Source organism: Nilaparvata lugens, chromosome 2 (genome assembly GCF_014356525.2).
Source record: "Nilaparvata lugens isolate BPH chromosome 2, ASM1435652v1, whole genome shotgun sequence".
In the NCBI taxonomy this organism is placed as follows: domain Eukaryota; kingdom Metazoa; phylum Arthropoda; class Insecta; order Hemiptera; family Delphacidae; genus Nilaparvata; species Nilaparvata lugens.
This window is the reverse complement of record NC_052505.1, coordinates 3,056,860-3,076,414: the sequence shown is the minus strand read 5'-3', so window position 1 is coordinate 3,076,414 and position 19,555 is coordinate 3,056,860. Positions and strand designations below refer to the sequence as shown.

Here is a 19,555-nt window from a genome sequence, read left to right as displayed (position 1 = left end):
AAAAGTATTGATCGAAAAAAATGTTTTCCTGAGAAAACTTTTTCATTCTGATTGCTTGATGATATACGAATCGAAAAACTTTGAAAAATATCACCAGTAGAAAGTTTATTTTTAGCCTTTGCACAGCCTTAAATGGAATAAAGTAATAATAATTATTCAACAAAATTCTCAATTAAATATTGTAAATCACCCCGAAGACTTCTGCTACTGCAAATATTGACAACAGGGTAAACAGCTAGATGGAAATTCGATGAGCGCTACTATACAAACATTATTGGTCATCAGACAAATAATAAGCATAAGTCTTCGGGGTGATTTACAAATTAGTCAGAAGGACAGTCAAACAATTTGTGCATAGTAGCGCTCTCGAATTTCCATCTAGCTGTTCACCCTGTTGTCAATATTTGCAGTAGCAAAAGTTTTCGGGGTAATTTACATAATTTGATTGGGATTTTCGTTTAATAATAATTACTCATTAATTAGCATTTGAACAAATGCTACTTTCAATTTATTTTCATCTATGTAAAGTAATATTCGAATTAAAAGTAATGAAATATGGTTATTTAAGTTTGAATAAACCATAATGAACTAGTATTAAAAATAAGGAAATTAAAATAAAAACTATAGATGTGTTTATAGAACTTTATTGAGACACTTTATTCATTTATTTGATACAAATAAATAATGCGTAATAGTGGCTTGACCTAGATTTTAATTTGGATTGTGGTATAAATTTGAAAAGTGACAGTTTTGGGCATTAGTTTATATATTTTGGACTCAAAATTGGACAAAATAATGAAGTGTAAACATAACCTATTTTTGGACGATTTCTATATAAATTTGGCAAAGGAACAGTTTTGGGCTTCAAGCCTGTTGTTCCTCTCCCAATCATTCATAGTTGACAATGATATTATATCTATCAATGTATAAATGAATGAATAAATAAATAACTGTACATGTCTAAATAAATATAATTATTATTTAACGAAAATCCTGAATAAATGCTGCAAATCACACGAAGACCTCTGCTACTGCAGACATTGACAACAGGGTAAAAGCTAGATGGAAATTCGATGAGAACTACTATCCAAAAATTAGTTGCCAGCCCGGGAATCGAACCCGGTACCTCCCAATTGCTTCACAGCATTTATTCAGGATTTTCGTTAAATAATAATTATATATTAATTAGCATTTGAATAAATGCATTCTCTATTTAATTCCATCTGTCTAAATAAATAAATAATTGAATGAATAAACAAACATAGAAAGGCTCACAGACAAATTAAAGGTTCACAGAACGATCTTTAAAGACATATTTGATAGCATAACAAGTACCATAGAAAATAAATAATAATATCGCACTTCATTAAAAATATCCACAACGATTTAGTATGAGACTAGAACTCCTATTTTGGACTATGTGTAACCTTATCTAAATTTGAGAGAGGAGTAGCACAAGGTTACCTTATTTTTCCCTCCCTTTCATTTTTGATGATGTACTTATTGTATGAATCAATAAAAAATCTATCAATTGTTCTATTTCACTTTTGTAAATTTTTAAAAATATTTTGAGTGGATAGACAATTTGATTTGATTTGACTTCTGTTGATATTTAATTATTCAGTATTTTTCAATAATTATGTAGCATTGATTACCACCTAATTTGCAAGTAATTAGGTGTGAAGACCATAGAAAAGGAGAACAACATTGGTTATTATGGCTGACTTTGTTGAAAAAAATTAATCCTAACTGACAACTTGACTGAAGGCCGAGAATTATTCGCTGTTAATATCATAATAACTAGTTATTCCTGATCAGAACTCCCGTTTTAAAGCCTTCTAAGGAAGCAGTACCGGTAACTAATGCTGTGTACTTCTATACATGGCGAGCAATATTACATTAATTACTGTTAACATTTAAACAACATTTAACTTAATATTGTGAATGATGACTTATTTATTTTTAGGGTATAGATCCAATTACTGGTTAGATTTATCACCAAAACCAACAATGTACAGAGTTATCATAAAAGAATGGTGCGGTTTCGAACATGGTTTAAAGAAAAACCAAATTACTTACAGTTGATGTTGTTTATTCATCTAATTTGTCGTCTCAGGCAGTTTTTTACATAATTGATAAATTTAAATATGTGCGCCTTTAGTCGTTCGACAAAATATCCAAACGAGAATCGATTTCTCTGCAAACATTCGCTAACATTTCATTGGTTATGGTTGTCATTGCTTCATTAATCCTGTTTTTAAGTGGTTCAGGTAGATTTTTTCTTGTAAATTTACATCAAAAACATTGTTTATTCACAAGAAATCGCGAACTGAACCACTTTAAAACAGGATTAAAGAACCAATGACAATCATAATCGAAGAAATGTTATCGAATGTTAAGAGAGAAATTTATTATCGTTTGGACATTTGTCGAGCGACTAAGGGCGCACTTATTGAAAGTTATTAATCATGTAAAAAAACTGTTTCAGACGACAAATTAGGTAAATAAAAAATAACTGTAAGTATAATTTGGTTTTTTCTTTAAACAATGTTTGAAACCGCACCATTCTTTTATGATAACCCTGTATTTTTATAAATAATATACGAAAAAAAACTTTACAAAATTGACTGATGAATACAGAAAACATATACACAGAAAGAAAACAGTATCAGTAAATTTAATCTACAGATACAAAAGAGAACTCTAGATCCCTGCACACACACATATCGATTTTTGTTCGTACGATATTTTGCCGTCTTTATGAATTCTATCAGATTAAACGGGACTTGACAAACATCATCTGTTTGAAATCATCGGTTTAATCTAATAGAATTTATAAGGACGGCAAAATACCGTACGAACAAAAATCGATGAAAAATTTATCAATTATTTCTCTAAAAACTCGAACTTCAATCAGCCGCCATTTTGGATAAAAGTATCATAGAACATTTTTATTGATGTCATCTTTCTCGTTTTGAGAAGGTCTTTAAAATGATGTACCACACAATGGGTGTCAACATTTAAAATATTTGAGTTACAACCCCTCATTTCCTTAAAAACTAAAACTTCAATCAGCCGCTATTTTGGATAAAAGTATCATAGAACATTTTTATTGATGTCATCTTTCTCGTTTTGAGAAGGTCTTTAAAATGATGTACCACACAATGGGTGTTAACATTTAAAATATTTGAGTTACAACCCCTCATTTCCTTAAAAACTAAAACTTCAATCAGCCTGCCATTTTGGATAAAAGTATCATAGAACATTTTTATTGAATGAAAAAGACTAAGAAATTGTCAAAAAACCACTGATTTATTGATAATTAGAAAGACCGGTTTCGGTTATTACACACATTGTCAATCTCTGATAAACCATCTGTAATCTCTGATTGAGTTTATCAGAGATTGACAATGGTGTAATAACCGAAACCGGTCTTTCTAATTATCAATAAACCATCTGTAATCTCTGATTGAGTTTATCAGAGATTGACAATGGTGTAATAACCGAAACCGGTCTTTCTAATTATCAATAAATCAGTGGTTTTTTGACAATTTCTTAGTCTTTTTCATTCAATATGAATAATTACCACAATATCAACTTCTCAACTAAACAAAAAGTGAAACATTTTTATTGATGTCATCTTTCTCGTTTTGAGAAGCCCTTTAAAACGATGAACTACACAATGGGTGTTTACATTTAAAATATTCGAATTACAACCGCTAAGTCACCCCTTCATAAGTTGAAATTCAGTTGTACGTTAAAAGGTAGAGTATTTGACCAATAACTTATCCTGGAAGTTACAGTATTATATCTACAATAGTGACAAACATGTTATTTTGTTTTGACAGAGTTGTTTTTCGTGTATATTTAAATATTGATGAATATTTTTCTTTGTCAACTTTGTATTGAGGATTAATATTTTTCTAGCGACGAATAAATTTGATTGATTGATTGATTCGATAGTCTTTAATTTATTGAAGGGTTCCCATACATATGACTTACTCTGTATAGTGATTCATAACCGTAAAAATGCCAAGCTCAACAAAAAGTGGCTTACAGTGTGATAAATTAGTTACTAAAATCCGTATGAGACAAACAAACTATCTTTGGAATGAAAAAAGACTAAGAAATTGTCAAAAAACCACTGATTTAAACTATCTTTCTTTCATGCACAAGAGAAAATGCATTTCATGCAACAGATTATAACATTTCATGAACAGAGTACATCTCATAGATCTTTATAGAGAAAAAACTATTGAAGAGTAACGTTCAATGTAGTATATACATTTTTTGGACTCAAAATAGTGTGTGAATTAAGTTATCATTTACATAACCTCTAGACTGTGTATTCCAAATTAAGGTTTAAAGCAGTTTTGGGCGAATGCCTGTTGTTTTTACCTGCATTGTATCTATTGTCTATGAATAAATAAATAAATAAATAAATAAATAAATAAATAAATAAATAAATAAATAAATAAATAAATAAATAAATAAATAAATAAATAAATAAATAAATAAATAAATAAATGAGGGAGATGAATGAGGAGATAAATGAGTTTAGTAGTGTAACAGATAAACTGAAAAGCTCAAGTTTAGTAGTGTAACAGATAAATTGGAAAGCTCTAGTTTAGTAGTGTAACACATAAATTATAAAGCTCTAGTTTAGTAGTGTAACAGATAAATTATAAAGCTCTAGTTTAGTAGTGTAACAGATAAATTATAAAGCTCTAGTTTAGTAGTGTAACAGATAAATTGGAAAGCTCTAGTTTAGTAGTGTAACAGATAAATTATAAAGCTCTAGTTTAGTAGTGTAACAGATAAATTATAAAGCTCTAGTTTAGTAGTGTAACAGATAAATTGAAAAGCTCTAGTTTAGTAGTGTAACAGAGATAAATTGGAAAGCTCCAGTTTTTTATTAGATTACTGTCAAGAGAAAAACCGCGATAATCCGAGAAACCATTGAACTGTGAAGATTTCAACAGTTAAAGCTATTACTGGTCTCAATGTCTGAAGCATTAAAGATGCAATAATTGTATTAAAACTTAGATTTGGCAGGTTGGGAGTTTCCTGGCATATCACTGGTTCTAATCCTAGCAAAACATACGCTTTCAAAGTTCACTGGTCTATGTGACCCTTACAAGTTTCCCAGTCGTATTGGATTTCACCACCTTCAACGTAATGAGGTCAGTCTTTTCTGGACTTTCCTTGCGGTTAGAAACATTGTATCTTAATCAATTCTATAGTGAGGTCCACGTTATAATGGCAGTGGAGAAAGATAGCAGAACAACGTTGCCAATTCTCTCCATTTTGCCACTGACTGTACTCAATTCATCCCATTAAATTTAATCCAATAATAATTATCATTTCCTTGATAAAATAACCAATTTAATGTCAAATCAATCAAGAATATATATTTTTTCATAATTTTTCAAGATTTTATTTTTATAAAAACCTGAAACTGCCACTGACAATTCATCCCATTAAATTTAATCCAATAATAATTATCATTTCCTTGATAAAATAATCAATTTAATGTCAAATCAATCAAGAATATATATTTTTTCAAGATCTTATTTTTATACAAACCTGAAATGGCGGCTAATTTAAAAAGCTGTGATACACCAATCTCAATATCAAAACAACATAAATTAAGTTATTTTGTAGTTATTCTATTCCAATTTCTTTTTAAAAATAAGAGAAAAATAGAAATCCTATTAAAAATAAATAATTCCAATGGAAATAATTCTGAAATAACCTTTCAATATTATTTATACCGGTACGAGTAGGTCTAACCTATACGTGTAGGTTAACTGAAGCATGGATGAAGTCTAGGATGGTTAGTTATCTACTTTTAAAATATCATTTCAGGTAAAACCTATAATATGGAAACTTAATTTAAGTACATAATTACTCGTATTTTATATTTTATATTATTCATCATTTGTGTACTTACTGTATTTTTGGAATAAAGAATATTCTTGATTGATTGAGGTATTTTAATTTGTGTTTCTCATACGGTAATGTCTAAAAATTATTCAATTGTTTCAAGAATACATTTTAAATCAATTATATGACTTGTGTACTAAATTATTTTGATAGAATGAAGAAAAAAGAATGGCGGCTGAGAATTGTTTGGCCAGTTTTGTACAGTCACTGTCAAAAGTGAATATAAAATATTCTGGCAAATAGACAACATTGCAAAGCGAGAGAGAGATAGTGCTATCTGTTTTGTTGTATGATAGAAAAGGACAGCAACAGTATTGTCAATCGTACACTGTCATTATAATGTGGACCTCACTATTAATATCTGCTTTGTCAAATGATAGACAAGGATAGCAACACCAATATTTATCAAATACTGTCATTATAACGTGGACCTCACTGTAGGGGGAGGGAGAGTGATCCTATAGTGAGGTCCACGTTATAATGACAGTAGAGAAAGATAGCAGAACAACGTTGCCGATCCTCTGTCTTGTCAATGCCTTCTATAGACGGTAGCTGATACAGGTTTATTTATGTAATATTAACTGTTCATTCTCGTTTAAAACAATCAATTACATTTTATCAACCTTCCGGCAGTCGCGCTGTTGTAAGAAGTACAACAGTGTCAGTTTTTTTTGCTGCACAAAACTATTGAATGGGGTGGTGTCAGTGAATGAGTCACCTATGCATTCCAAAACTTTTCCCCCATCACTCCACTGAGTTGCAGTATCAACCGAGCAATGGTTCAGTCTTTAGGTGCCATTTAGTCGCGAGTGTGCATAAGATAGGGAAAGACTGTATACGGGGCCTGTAACGAACCAATAACACAGAATTGATGGCTTTGCTTGATGTACCTTATTGGGCTATGAAATGGTAATCATCCAAATGTTCATAGGCGTAAAATAATCCAAGAAGATGGGAAAAGTAATTATACAATTAATTAATATGTTTTGACAGTAAACAGAATACATAACACCTGAAAAATTGGATTTTGTAAAAAGTACAACAAGCGACTGCTCGTGTGATTGAGTAAGGCGCGACTACCGGAAGGTTAAGCAATAAATTGTATTTTTCAATAATTTCATAATGAATTTTGATAACTAAGATGAAATATTTTGTTAATTATTAATTCTACATTGTTAAAAGCTGATCTGGCAACAGAGCAAAGTGAGAAAGAGATAGTGCTATCCGCTTTGTTGAATGATAGACAAGGATAGCAATACCATTGCTAATAAAACACTGCTATTATAAAGGGGATCTCAATCTAGTAACTAGCACTATATAAGCCTGAATAATGTAAAAATAGTACACAAGCTATAGTTTTCCCCAAAGTAACAAGATCATAATTTAAAATATGACATTTTGTGAAGTAATTCGATTTTAAGACAATCATTATTGATTGATACCTTCACTATTAAATTAGTTCATTCAGACTAATCTATAATTTATAATATAATAAAGAAAAGAATCGTCTAATAGTTGGAAATTCTATTTTATTGGAGAATCTTACGGGATAGGAAATTCACGAATGACGCATCATCACGTCCGAACTACTCAACTGATTAACTTAAAATTTTACATGAAGATTCTTTATTTACTGAAGATGGTTATAGGCCTATATTCAATTCTTAAAGATTTCATTACGTCAAGTTTTTTATTGAACCCTTGTGGAGCACAGGTTACCTGTTAGTAAAAAATTCTAATAGGAAGTGATCGGATATCGATAACGGTTTACAAAGTATTCATCATTTTTAAATTATATTATTTGTATCAAGTGGTTTAATCCAACTTGAATTAATATAAGATAGATAGACAGAAACTTGATTCGACACAAAAACAGAAACAATACAGTTTGAAATAAAAACAAATTCAAAATAAAAGTATAAAAAAGAAGAATTATAATGAAAAATAAATGTGACAAATGTAGGTACTGTTTGCAAACAAATAAATTTCCGTCCGCGCACAGAAATACCAAGAAATGAGCTGTTAATATCTAAAGTGGGCTATGAATTTATTTATTTATTTTTTCTCTGTCATGTAACCCATGTCAGAGGTATTTATTAAACATGAAAAAACATTTACAATATGGAAAAAAGTCCTTTACATACATGGATTAATTTCATTAAACTATCGTGTAGCATCCCTCTATAGAGTCCATATGTCGGGATGAATAACACAATGAAATATGAAAAAATGTTAAATAAAAAGACTGAGAAATTCTATAAAAAATGAATATAAATAAACGTGATTGGGGTTTATGGAAAATTGAATATTTCGACTACTGATGAAAGAATAATTTCTCCCGAGCAAGCAACTGATATTTAATTACATTTGGATTGAGTTGGAATTTTGTGGTTACAGCCATGTTACATAATACAGAAGTATATCAGAAAGGAAATATTTCACCAGTAAATGAAATTCATCTCAGAATTGAGATATTTCACCATTAAATGAAACAAACAGAGGCATTAATCGAAATGAACACCAATAAACACCTGACAATCAGCATAATAATTTTAGGAATTTTCAGGGTAGTTCATCAACAATTAAACATACAGGATATTACCGTATTTCGGTTATTATCGTTAGGTCATGTCAGAGGCCCTGAAATTGATCAGTTGCGACCTGAAAACTCTGACACCAGACCTGAGTCAGCCAGGTCACATGATATTATTTTTTACCGCACTCACAGAATCAGTAATTTAATTATATCACACAAAATTTAATTCCGATCATTTTGAAAATCTATCTATCCTATCATATTAAGCGATCAATTTTTGTATATTTATATCTGGTTATTTATGTTCAACGGATCTCGAAAACGACTCTCTCGAAAACGCTCATCGAATTTCCATCTAGCTGTTAACCCTGTTGTCAATATTTGCAGTAGCAGAAGTCTTCGGGGTGATTTACAGCATTTAATTACAATTTTAGTTTAATAATAATAATGAATTATTGTTACTTCATCGTATAAAACCGCATTTAATGAGCACAGCTCAAACGGTGTACGACATGTCAAATATATCAAATATGTGGTTTCCCTCCATTGAGGGAAAGTTTTCCATTTTACAAAATCGTCTGGATAATTTCTGATCTCTGGGATTTCAATGAGAAGATCTCATAGCATTCTCTTGATGAATACGGGCAGCATTCAGTCAGAGTATCTTTGAGAGCTGTATAAAATTTACCAAGACTGTCAACACTCTTAAGTTCGTCCGTCAAACAGTTGAAAATTCTAAGCCAAGCATGATTCTGAATGCATTGTATGACAATTGTCCGATATAGGATGTGTTACTGTTGATGACAAATGAATGAATGAATAAATAATTAATATGATCACTGACCAGCCGCCTGCTTGAGCACTTGCATGCACTCGGCATGCTCGCCCTTCTCAGCGATGTCCAGTGCTGTCATGCCTCCACTGTCCCGTGCCACGAGGTCCCCGTTGTGAGCCAGCAGCAACATCACATTGCCCACGAAGCCGTGCTCGGAACAAGTGTGGAGCGGAGTCTGCAACAAACATGCACTTTACAAATTTAAATTTGCTGTAAAAGTACAGAATGACACAGAATAACGGGAATTTTTAAAAACGCCTCAAAACATTAGTGGGAAGGGCAAAAATGATTTTATTCAAACTAATGTAAAGTTCAAGACTTGCTATTTGAGAATTATTAATAACATCTATCATTTTTTGACAATTACTTTGTCAAGATGGCTTCCTCCTGCACGAATACACTCTTGAAATCTGTGTTGAGATTCCTGCAACATTTCAGCTGGGGTATTGTTAATTTCATTTTTAATTGTCTGTTACGATTCAACCACAGTTATTAGTCAAGTTGTGAAAACGTTTGATGTGAGATAGTTCCACAAACAGGAAATCGCAGGTGGACAGATCTGATACCATGTCGTCTAGTCGATCGTCTAGGACTAGTAACAACTGCCGTTCTGACTCGGTCTACATTTTCCGCGGAATGGGGAAGACCAGGTGGTTCCTTTTTTATCAGAGAACTAGTACTCCTAAACGCTCCAACCCATCGGAGTACAGTATCAGGCACTGCACCTCGACGCCCAACTCTAGAATATTGACGGAAAAGTGTTGCACTGAAACTACAGATTCATTGTTTCTAAAAAAACTGCAAGACAGATCTAACTATATACAGAAGACAATTCAACTATACAACAAAAAAGCTTATTAATTTTATGCCAGAACATTTCATTGCAAGAAAACCTACAAAAGCACTTAAATTAAAAATTGAAAGCTGGATAAAGACAGAAGATATCATACCTAAAATATTTTAATTTGATATACATATACTGTCTTCCTCAGTTCCTCTGAATTTATTATTAGTAGGGCTATACTCCCGATTAATTTTCTCTCTCTGAGTTTAAGTTTTATTTTTTGTGTATGGTATTGTATTGTTTTTCTAATTCTCTCTTTGCTTACAAAAGGATTGATATTGCTACAAATGAATTACATTATGTTACTAAATGGATTACATATGTACAGTGAATGTAGATTATAATTACATGAATCATCTCTTTTTCTTTTGAGTTTTTAAATTATTATGAATTCATTCTAGTTTTTCTGCTCTCTTAGTATTTCACTTTAGTATTCTTCTTTTCGGATTGAAATTTATTTTTTTCCTAGTTTTTCATACATTCCATATGTTTCTTTTTTCTTTATTATATTTTTTCTATTTTCAACTGAATCTCAAGCCACTAATTATAGCGACTGATTACTCGTTGCCATCGCTCAAACTACTTAGTTTTGCTGGTAACGTCAATGATAATATTATAATCGATTTTTAAATGGAAAATATTTTAATTTTAAGTTTTTGTAAATATTGTATATGAAAATTTTTATATATTTCACATTTGTAAAGTTTGTTTAATGATTTTGGCAATAAATAAATAAAATCGAACATACGATGTTGTACGTTCCAATGCTCATAGCAACTGAATTGGCATAGTATGGGCCGTCTGCCAACATTCGTTCCAGGGCAATACCCCCTCCCGTCGCCGAGTACTAGCGGTTCGAAAAACATGCGTTTCCTCTGCACCACTCTGTAGAAGGCAGTTTTCTTAACTGCGCTGTATTTTTAAAGTACTGTATTCTATTCTGGACTATGAAGACCACAACCCAGAGTATTAACAGTATTCTATCTTCTTCTTTCTATCTGTAATATAAATAAAAATCTTGTATATTCTATCTTCAGTAGTAGCTGAGTTGCTGAAGAGTGAGGTCACGCTTGTTTGAGCTCTCATTATTTTTGTTGTTTTTAGTGTAGTTTTTGATGGATTAGAGGTCTGAACATTTGTCAAGTCATTAGTGTAGGTTTTTTGTATAAAATTAATCTATTGAAAATGTCATACATCGATCCAGTCGCCTGATATCAGAGAATATGTCTACTCCTAAAGCGACAAGATCTAATGCAGGTAAGGGCAAGGGTAAAGATAAGGCGGCCGGCGCTGCTTCGGGCGCGATAAGCCGGTCGTTATCTGACGATGCCAGACTTGGACTTTCATCTGATGTCTTGGATGCAATCAAAGTGACTGTGTCAAGTACTTTGAAAGACGATTCATTTATCTCTATTCTAGTTGATAAGATATCTTCTAGAGTCTCATCTAGTTTTAAACTCTTCAATATGCAATCAGAAATCAATATTTTAAAGACTAAGCTGAAGGAATTCGAAACTCGTAAAAAACTACACCAAGTGAATCTCGATGATCTCGATAATAATCAAAGGCGCAATAGTCTTCGCGTATTAGGTATTGGGAAAAGTGGCAGTGAAGATACGGACAATGTGATAATAGATATCATCAAGACTAAAATGGGACTGGATATTGATAAGCAACTGATCGATCAATCGTATCGTGTTGGTCGTATGCGACCTGCTGATCCACAACCACTTTGTAAAGTTCTCCAGCTTCAATGCCCGGACGCTGGTGTTTTCGCAAAAGCGTAAACTGCCTTCGTGAATGAAGGCAAGCGGTCGGTAGCTACTTTTGCAGAGTGTGCTGATGGCGGCGAACGACAACACGCTCATGATCAAAAATGATATTATAATCTTTCATCGAATTCCTTGATGGTTTTCTTTACTTTGTCGATGCTCACCTCCGTATGTAATAGTGTTTCATTCTGAAAACATTACCATTCTACTACTCAAAAAAATGAAGTAATTTTATTTATACAGGGTTATCATGGTATAATGGTGCGGTTTCGAACATTGTTTAAATAAAAACCAAATTACTTACAGTTAATGTTTTTTATTCACCTAATTTGTCGTCAGAAACAGTTTTTTTACATGATTAATAACTTTCAATAAGTGCGCCCTTAGTCGCTCGACAAATGTCCAAACGATAATAAATTTCTCTCTTAACATTCGATAACATTTTTCTCGATTATGGTTGTCATTGGTTCTTTAATCTTGTTTTAAAAGTGGTTCAGTTCGCGATTTCTTGTGATAAACAATGTTTTTGATGTAAATTTACAAGAAAAAATCTACCTGAACCACTTAAAACAGGATTAATGAAGCAATGACAACCATACCAACCAAGAAATGTTAGCGAATGTTTGGAGAGAAATTGATTCGTTTTTGGATATTTTGTCGAACGACTAAAGGCGCACATATTTAAATTTATCAATTATGTGAAAAACTGCCTGAGACGACAAATTAGATGAATAACAACATCAACTGTAAGTAATTTGGTTTTTCTTTAAACCATGTTCGAACCGGCACCATTCTTTTATGATAACTCTGTATTTTGATTTTTTTCTCTTCTTTATATCTCTGATTCGAGTTTGAAATTTGATGTTTGCCATAGGTCTCCTCAGATCTGGCAAAGGAAATAAAATAAATCAATCAATCTTTAGCTTCAATCATTCGATTGGTAGGCAGCTATCCATCGCTTTCTGTCCAGAGCTGTACTTTTCAGTTGGATGCAGCTCTGGATCCCTAGATCTTTGGTAACCTGCTTCATATATTGAAGCCCGGGGTCTTCCACGATCCCACTAAGCTACACTTCCAAATGGGTACCTGCTATACGCATATCCACTTTTTGAAGTGCAAAGTGAAATCTTAACCTCATTATTCTTGAAACTTTTATTTGTAAACATTTGGAGAAAACAGTTTTGGGCAATGCCTGTTGTCTTTTACCAATCATATTATAATTATAATTTGTGATTGTCAATGAACTAATTAATAATAATAATAAATATCCCGTGAGATGTGACGCGCGAGCTACTATCGACTTTATTCAATAAAAAGCAATACCACTGTATAAGGCGTTCAAAATTTATCTGTTTGTTCAAACCGATTACTGTCTGTTTTGACTGGGGTGAGAGTGTATGAACGGCACAGTATGAGCGACTACCAGCGTCACATAGCTTCACCAAAAACAACTACTAGGACTATCGGCTTCAGTTAACAGTCACATTTGCAACATAACGCCCTATACCATGGGATATCTTCATATGCTATATTTTCTCTATGGTTTAACCACAAAATAATACAATATCAACACAATATGATACAGTATCATCTCAACTTGGTACCCAACACCATAATTTGATATACAAAACTTCCAAACTGAATGATTTCTACTGACCATGGAATATCTTCTTATGCTATCTTTTCTCTATAGTATCACCATACATTATACCGTAAATAGATGATACTGTATCACTACATTATGATCACATTGGTAATCTCTATAGATTATACTGTATCATAGATTATACAATATGATACTGTATCATCTCAAGTTGATACACAACACCATAATTTGATACAAAACTTCCAAACTGAATGGTTTCCAGTGATCATGGGATATCTTTTTATGCTATCTTTTCTCTATAGTATCACCATACATTATACCGTAAATAGATGATACTGTATCACTACATTATCACACTGGTATCTCTATAGATTATACTGTATCATAGATTATACAATATGATACTGTATCATCTCAAGTTGATACACAACACCATAATTTGATATACAAAACTTCCAAACTAAATGATCTCTACTGACCATGGGATATCTTCTTATGCTATCTTTTCTCTATGGTATCACCATAGAGTATCAACACAATATGATACTGTATCATCCCAACTTGATACACAACACCATAATTTGATACAAAACTTCCAAACTGAATGATTTCTACTGACCATGGGATATTTTCTTATGCTATCTTTTCTCTATAGTATCACCATACATTATACAGTAAATAGATGATACTGTATCACTACATTATCACACTGGTATCTCTATAGATTATACTGTATCATAGATTATACAATATGATACTGTATCATCTCAAGTTGATACACAACACCATAATTTAATACAAAACTTCCAAACTGAATGGTTTCCAGTGATCATGGGATATCTTCTTATGCTATCGTTTCTCTATAGTATCACCATACATTATACAGTAAATAGATGATACTGTATCACTACATTATCACACTGTTAATCTTTATAGATTATACTGTATCATAGATTATACAATATGATACTGTATCATCTCAAGTTGATACACAACACCATAATTTGATACAAAACTTCCATACTGAATAGTTTACAGTGATCACGGGATATCTTCTTATGCTACCTTTTCTCTATAGTTTCACCATACATTATACAGTAAATATATGATACTGTATCACTACATTATCACACTGGTAATCTCTATAGATTATACTGTATCATAGATACTGTATCATAGATTATACAATATGATACTGTATCATCTCAAGTTGATACACAACACCATAATTTGATACAAAACTTCCAAACTGAATGGTTTCCAGTGATCATGGGATATCTTCTTATGCTATCTTTTCTCTATAGTATCACCATACATTATACAGTAAATAGATGATACTGTATCACTACATTATCACACTGGGATCTCTATAGATTATACTGTATCATAGATTATACAATATGATACTGTATCATCTCAAGTTGATACACAACACCATAATTTGATACAAAATTTTCTGAATGATTTCTACTGACCATGGGATATCTTCTTATGCTATCTTCGCTCTATGCCCTAAACGTGAATCTGAATGCATTGTATAACAATTGTCCTATATTTTTTTCTCTCCCTATCATTTTGATGATGTGCTTATTGTATCAGTCAATAAAGAATTGATACATTGCAGATTTCAGGATGTATTGCCGCAGAATACATACAGAAATGTAACTTACAATCTAACCAATGTATTTTACATGGCACCAAGACCAACTTGAGTGCACCGAGAACGCGCCATCTTTGTAGAAATTAAATTTAGCGCTAATTTCAAAACACACTCAAATCGAAGCATTGATACTTTTGTTCTCATAATATTTTAAAACATACCATGAAATCACTTAAAATGAATCAATTCAAATCAATACATCATAATAATTATTATCTAATAATGGCCCATATGAATAAAACCAGAGCAAATGCACATGAGCAAGAGCATGGAGCATAAGGTTTTGCTCATGAGCAAAAGGTAGAAGCGAAAGCATTTGCTCATTTTTATATCAATAAGCTTTACCTTTTACTAAAGCGCTATATATGTATATATTTAGCGCTAAGCGCTAAATATGCAAATAGGGTGCACCGCTTATGTTTGCGTCGTCTGCTCTGTTTTCTATTTATTAATAGAGTTTTAGGTTAGTTGAGTTTAGAATTTTGAAATAATAACGTGAAAAAATGTCATCTCTATAATAATCTTCAGCATATTCTTATAATATCAATAGCCTTCTTATAATCGTCTACACTTTCATCTTCTTAAATACCTATTTTCTATTTTGTGATGGCTATCTTTATAACAGCTATCTTTTGTATTTATTCTTTTGAAGGGATAATGGTGATATGTATCATGGTTGAATCTAAAAAGAGTTGTATAGTTCTCAACTATTGGTTGTGATCGTATCTGGTATAGTTTCCTCTTCCTCATACGAATTAGTTGAGCCATTTTACTATGAGCAAAAGGTGATAAGCTGCTCTAGACTAGACTCACCTTTTTTGAAGCATTTACTTCAAAAGTTGAGCAAATGCTCTAGTTTATTCATACAATTTTGAGCAAAAGCTTTTACTTTTGAGCAAATGCTCAAACTATTTTTTTGATGAGCATGAGCAAAAGGTTTTGCTCACGTTTATTCATAGAAAATTAAGCAAATGCTCCATATTTTAGAAGTGTAAGCAAATGCTCAACTTTATTCATATGGCCCATTATTTGTGATATTATAATGTGTAATGTTGATTAATTCAGTGATTGGAAAAACTTTTATAAATTCTGTTACAAGCTACTTTTTGACAAGGCGAAATAGTTGAACAGCTAATGTAATAGGACCCACGGTATTTAGATGAAAAAAGTAAAGTAAATTCGTATGGCTTTTGTTGGTGGGGAGTCCCTTGCGGAGAAATGAATTCTATTTAGATGAAATTCTTCTATATACCGTGATAGGACGGAAGCAAAGACTGAAGTAGCTTAAAGGTGATTTACACGATGCCAGTGGCTGGCATGCCAGTTTGGATATTGACTGAAAGATCACTGGCAAGCTGCGACTAGCATGCCAGCTTTAAACGGGTACCTGTTTACACGTTGCCAGCTACTGGAACAAGTGTGGAGCGGAGTCTGCAACAAACATGCACTTTACAAATTCAAAATTACCGTAAAAGTACAGAGTGACACAGAATAACGGGAACTTTTAAAAACGCCATAAAACATTAGTGGGAAGGGCAAAAATGAATTTTTTTCGCCACACTGCACAGAAAGCAGCTGTTTTCCAGTCCCTACGTAGATCTGAAAGACCTTGTTTGCAGACGACTCTCGTCTGATGTGAGAAACAGGTTTCTTTTCTGGTCTAGGCCAGAAAGTGTACTCTTTCCAGCCGCTTGGAAGTCCGTAGGTAATAATTCATCCGCTAGATAGGGCGAGTGTCACTTTCTTCATCTGAAGTCGCCATGATTTCAGTTCGAAATTCGAATCAAACTAATTCAGCATTCGCTTTGCAACCATTTTTATTCAATTATTTATTGTTGATTAACGAATTTTCAAAAATGCTTGAAGATGACGACGCCCATGATATTCCAAGTGAAATTTTAAAAGAATCTGAAATCCTGACTGCAAATCTTCTACCACTAAAATCAAGAGATAGGTACGATAACGAGTATTCTTTATTTTGTATTCTTTATTTATTTTGTCAGCAATACCTGTAGTGTGGCGAAAAATATTGTTCGCACCATGGGCAAAAATGTTTTTCCGGCTCTCAATCTTTTCTAGTCCTCGGCCTATGGCCTCGGACTTGAAAACCGATTTCGAGCCGGAAAAATCTCATTTTCTGCTCTAGGTGCGAAATATACTATATCCAAACTACTGTAAAGTTCAGACTTGCCATTTGAGAATTATTAATAACATCTATCATTTTTTGACAATTACTTCTTCAAGATGGCTTCCTCCTGCACGAATACACTCTTGAAATCTGTGTTGAGATTCCTGCAACATTTCAGCTGGGGTATTGTTAATTTCATTTTGAATTGTCTGTTACGATTCAACCACAGTTATTAGTCAAGCATTTCAGCTGGATATTGTTAATTTCTTTTTGAATTGTCAGTTATTGGTCAAGTCAGAAAACGTTTGATGTGAGATAGCTCCACAAACACAAAATCGCAGGTGGACAGATCATGGGACCAGGAAACGCAACCTAATCGTGAGATTTCACGGTTACTAAACAATACTCACTCGCACAGTTGCCATTGAATGCCGTGCAGAGTGGATTTCGCTCACAATTTCATCAATAATTTTGAATTAATTGAAAATTAAAACATAATTCAAAATTAAATCTACTATATCCCAGATGAGATGATGCAACGATCAATGAGGAATCGTCAACACAGATTTCAAGAGTGTATTTGTTCAGGAGGAAGCCATCTTAAGACTGTGCAAAGGCTAAACATAAACTTCCTACTCGTGATATTTTTCAAAGTTTTTCGATTTGTATATCATCAAGCTATCAAAATGGAAAAGTTTTCTAAGGAAAACATTTTTTCCGATCATTACTTTTTGAGATATGAGCGCCAAAAGTTTAAAATTTTGGGACAGAACATTTCAAATTCGGTAAGAGATAAATCCATGAGATTTAGAGGATTCATTCTTTATGCTACTTTTGATCTAGTAAAACAAAAATTTTCTGAAAATATCAATTTTCAAGATAGTTATTATTTTACTAAAAATAACCAAAAATAACTTTTAGTTGAGTTATTTCTGGTCATTTTTGGTAAATTGAATAACATTTTCAAAAAATGATATTTTCAGAAAATTGTTTTACTAGATCAACAATACCATGAATAATCTATCCTCTAAATCTCATGGATTCATATCATACCAAATTTGAAATTTTCTGTTCCAAAAATTCAAATTTTAGGCGCACATATCTCAAAAAGTAATGATCAGAAAAAAATGTTTTCCTGAGAAAACTTTTCCATTTGGATAGCTTGATGATAAACAAATCGAAAAACTTTGAAAAATATCACGAGTAGAAAGTTTATTTTTAGCCTTTGCACAGCCTTAAATAAGTAATTGTCAAAAAGTGATAGATTTTATTAATAATTCTCAAATGGCAAGTCTTGAACTTTACATTAGTTTGAATAAAATCATTTTTGCCCTTCCCACTAATGTTTTATGGCGTTTTTAGAAGATCCCGTTATTTGCGTCATCCTGTACTCGTTGGTTCATCCCGAATTATGTATCTAATTATTGTCAATAAACGAATATAAAATAAGAACAGTAGCAGCATCATATTGCCCACGAAGCCGTGCTCGGAGAAAGTGTGGAGCGGAGTCTGTAGCAAGCATGCCCTAAACAAGTATTGTGTGAAAAAACTCTTAAGACTGTGCAAAGGCTAAACATAAACTTCCTACTCGTGATATTTTTCAAAGTTTTTCGATTTGTATATCATCAAGCTATCGAAATGGAAAAGTTTTCTAAGGAAAACATTTTTTCCGATCATTACTTTTTGAGATATGAGCGCCAAAAGTTTAAAATTTTGGGACAGAACATTTCAAATTCGGTAAGAGATAAATCCATGAGATTTAGAGGATTCTTCTTTATGCTATTTTTGATCTAGTAAAACAAAAATTTTCTGAAAATATCATTTTCAAGATAGTTATTATTTTACTAAAATAAAAATAATAACTTTTAGTTGAGTTATTTCTGGTCATCTTTGGTAAATTGAATAACTTTTTCAAAAATTGATATTTTCAGAAAAAATTTGTTTTACTAGATCAACAATACCATGAATAATCTATCCTCTAAATCTCATGGATTCATATCATACCAAATTTGTAATGTTCTGTCCCAAAAATTCAAATTTTAGGCGCACATATCTCAAAAAGTAATGATCAGAAAAAAATGTTTTCCTGAGAAAACTTTTCCATTTGGATAGCTTGATGATAAACAAATCGAAAAACTTTGAAAAATATCACGAGTAGAAAGTTTATTTTTAGCCTTTGCACAGCCTTAAATAAGTAATTATCAAAAAGTGATAGATGTTATTAATAA

General features: G+C 32.1%; 1 protein-coding gene across 1 annotated transcript in view; it reads right to left on the bottom strand.

Annotated features, from left to right (window-relative positions):
* LOC111056054 (leucine-rich repeat serine/threonine-protein kinase 1) overlaps nt 1-19,555 on the bottom strand; it is a 236,411-nt gene that overhangs the window by 202,432 nt on the left and 14,424 nt on the right. Inside the window, 1 exon segment of the mRNA XM_039420334.1 lies at nt 9,327-9,492. Within this exon segment, the coding sequence (XP_039276268.1) occupies nt 9,327-9,492 (166 nt within the window).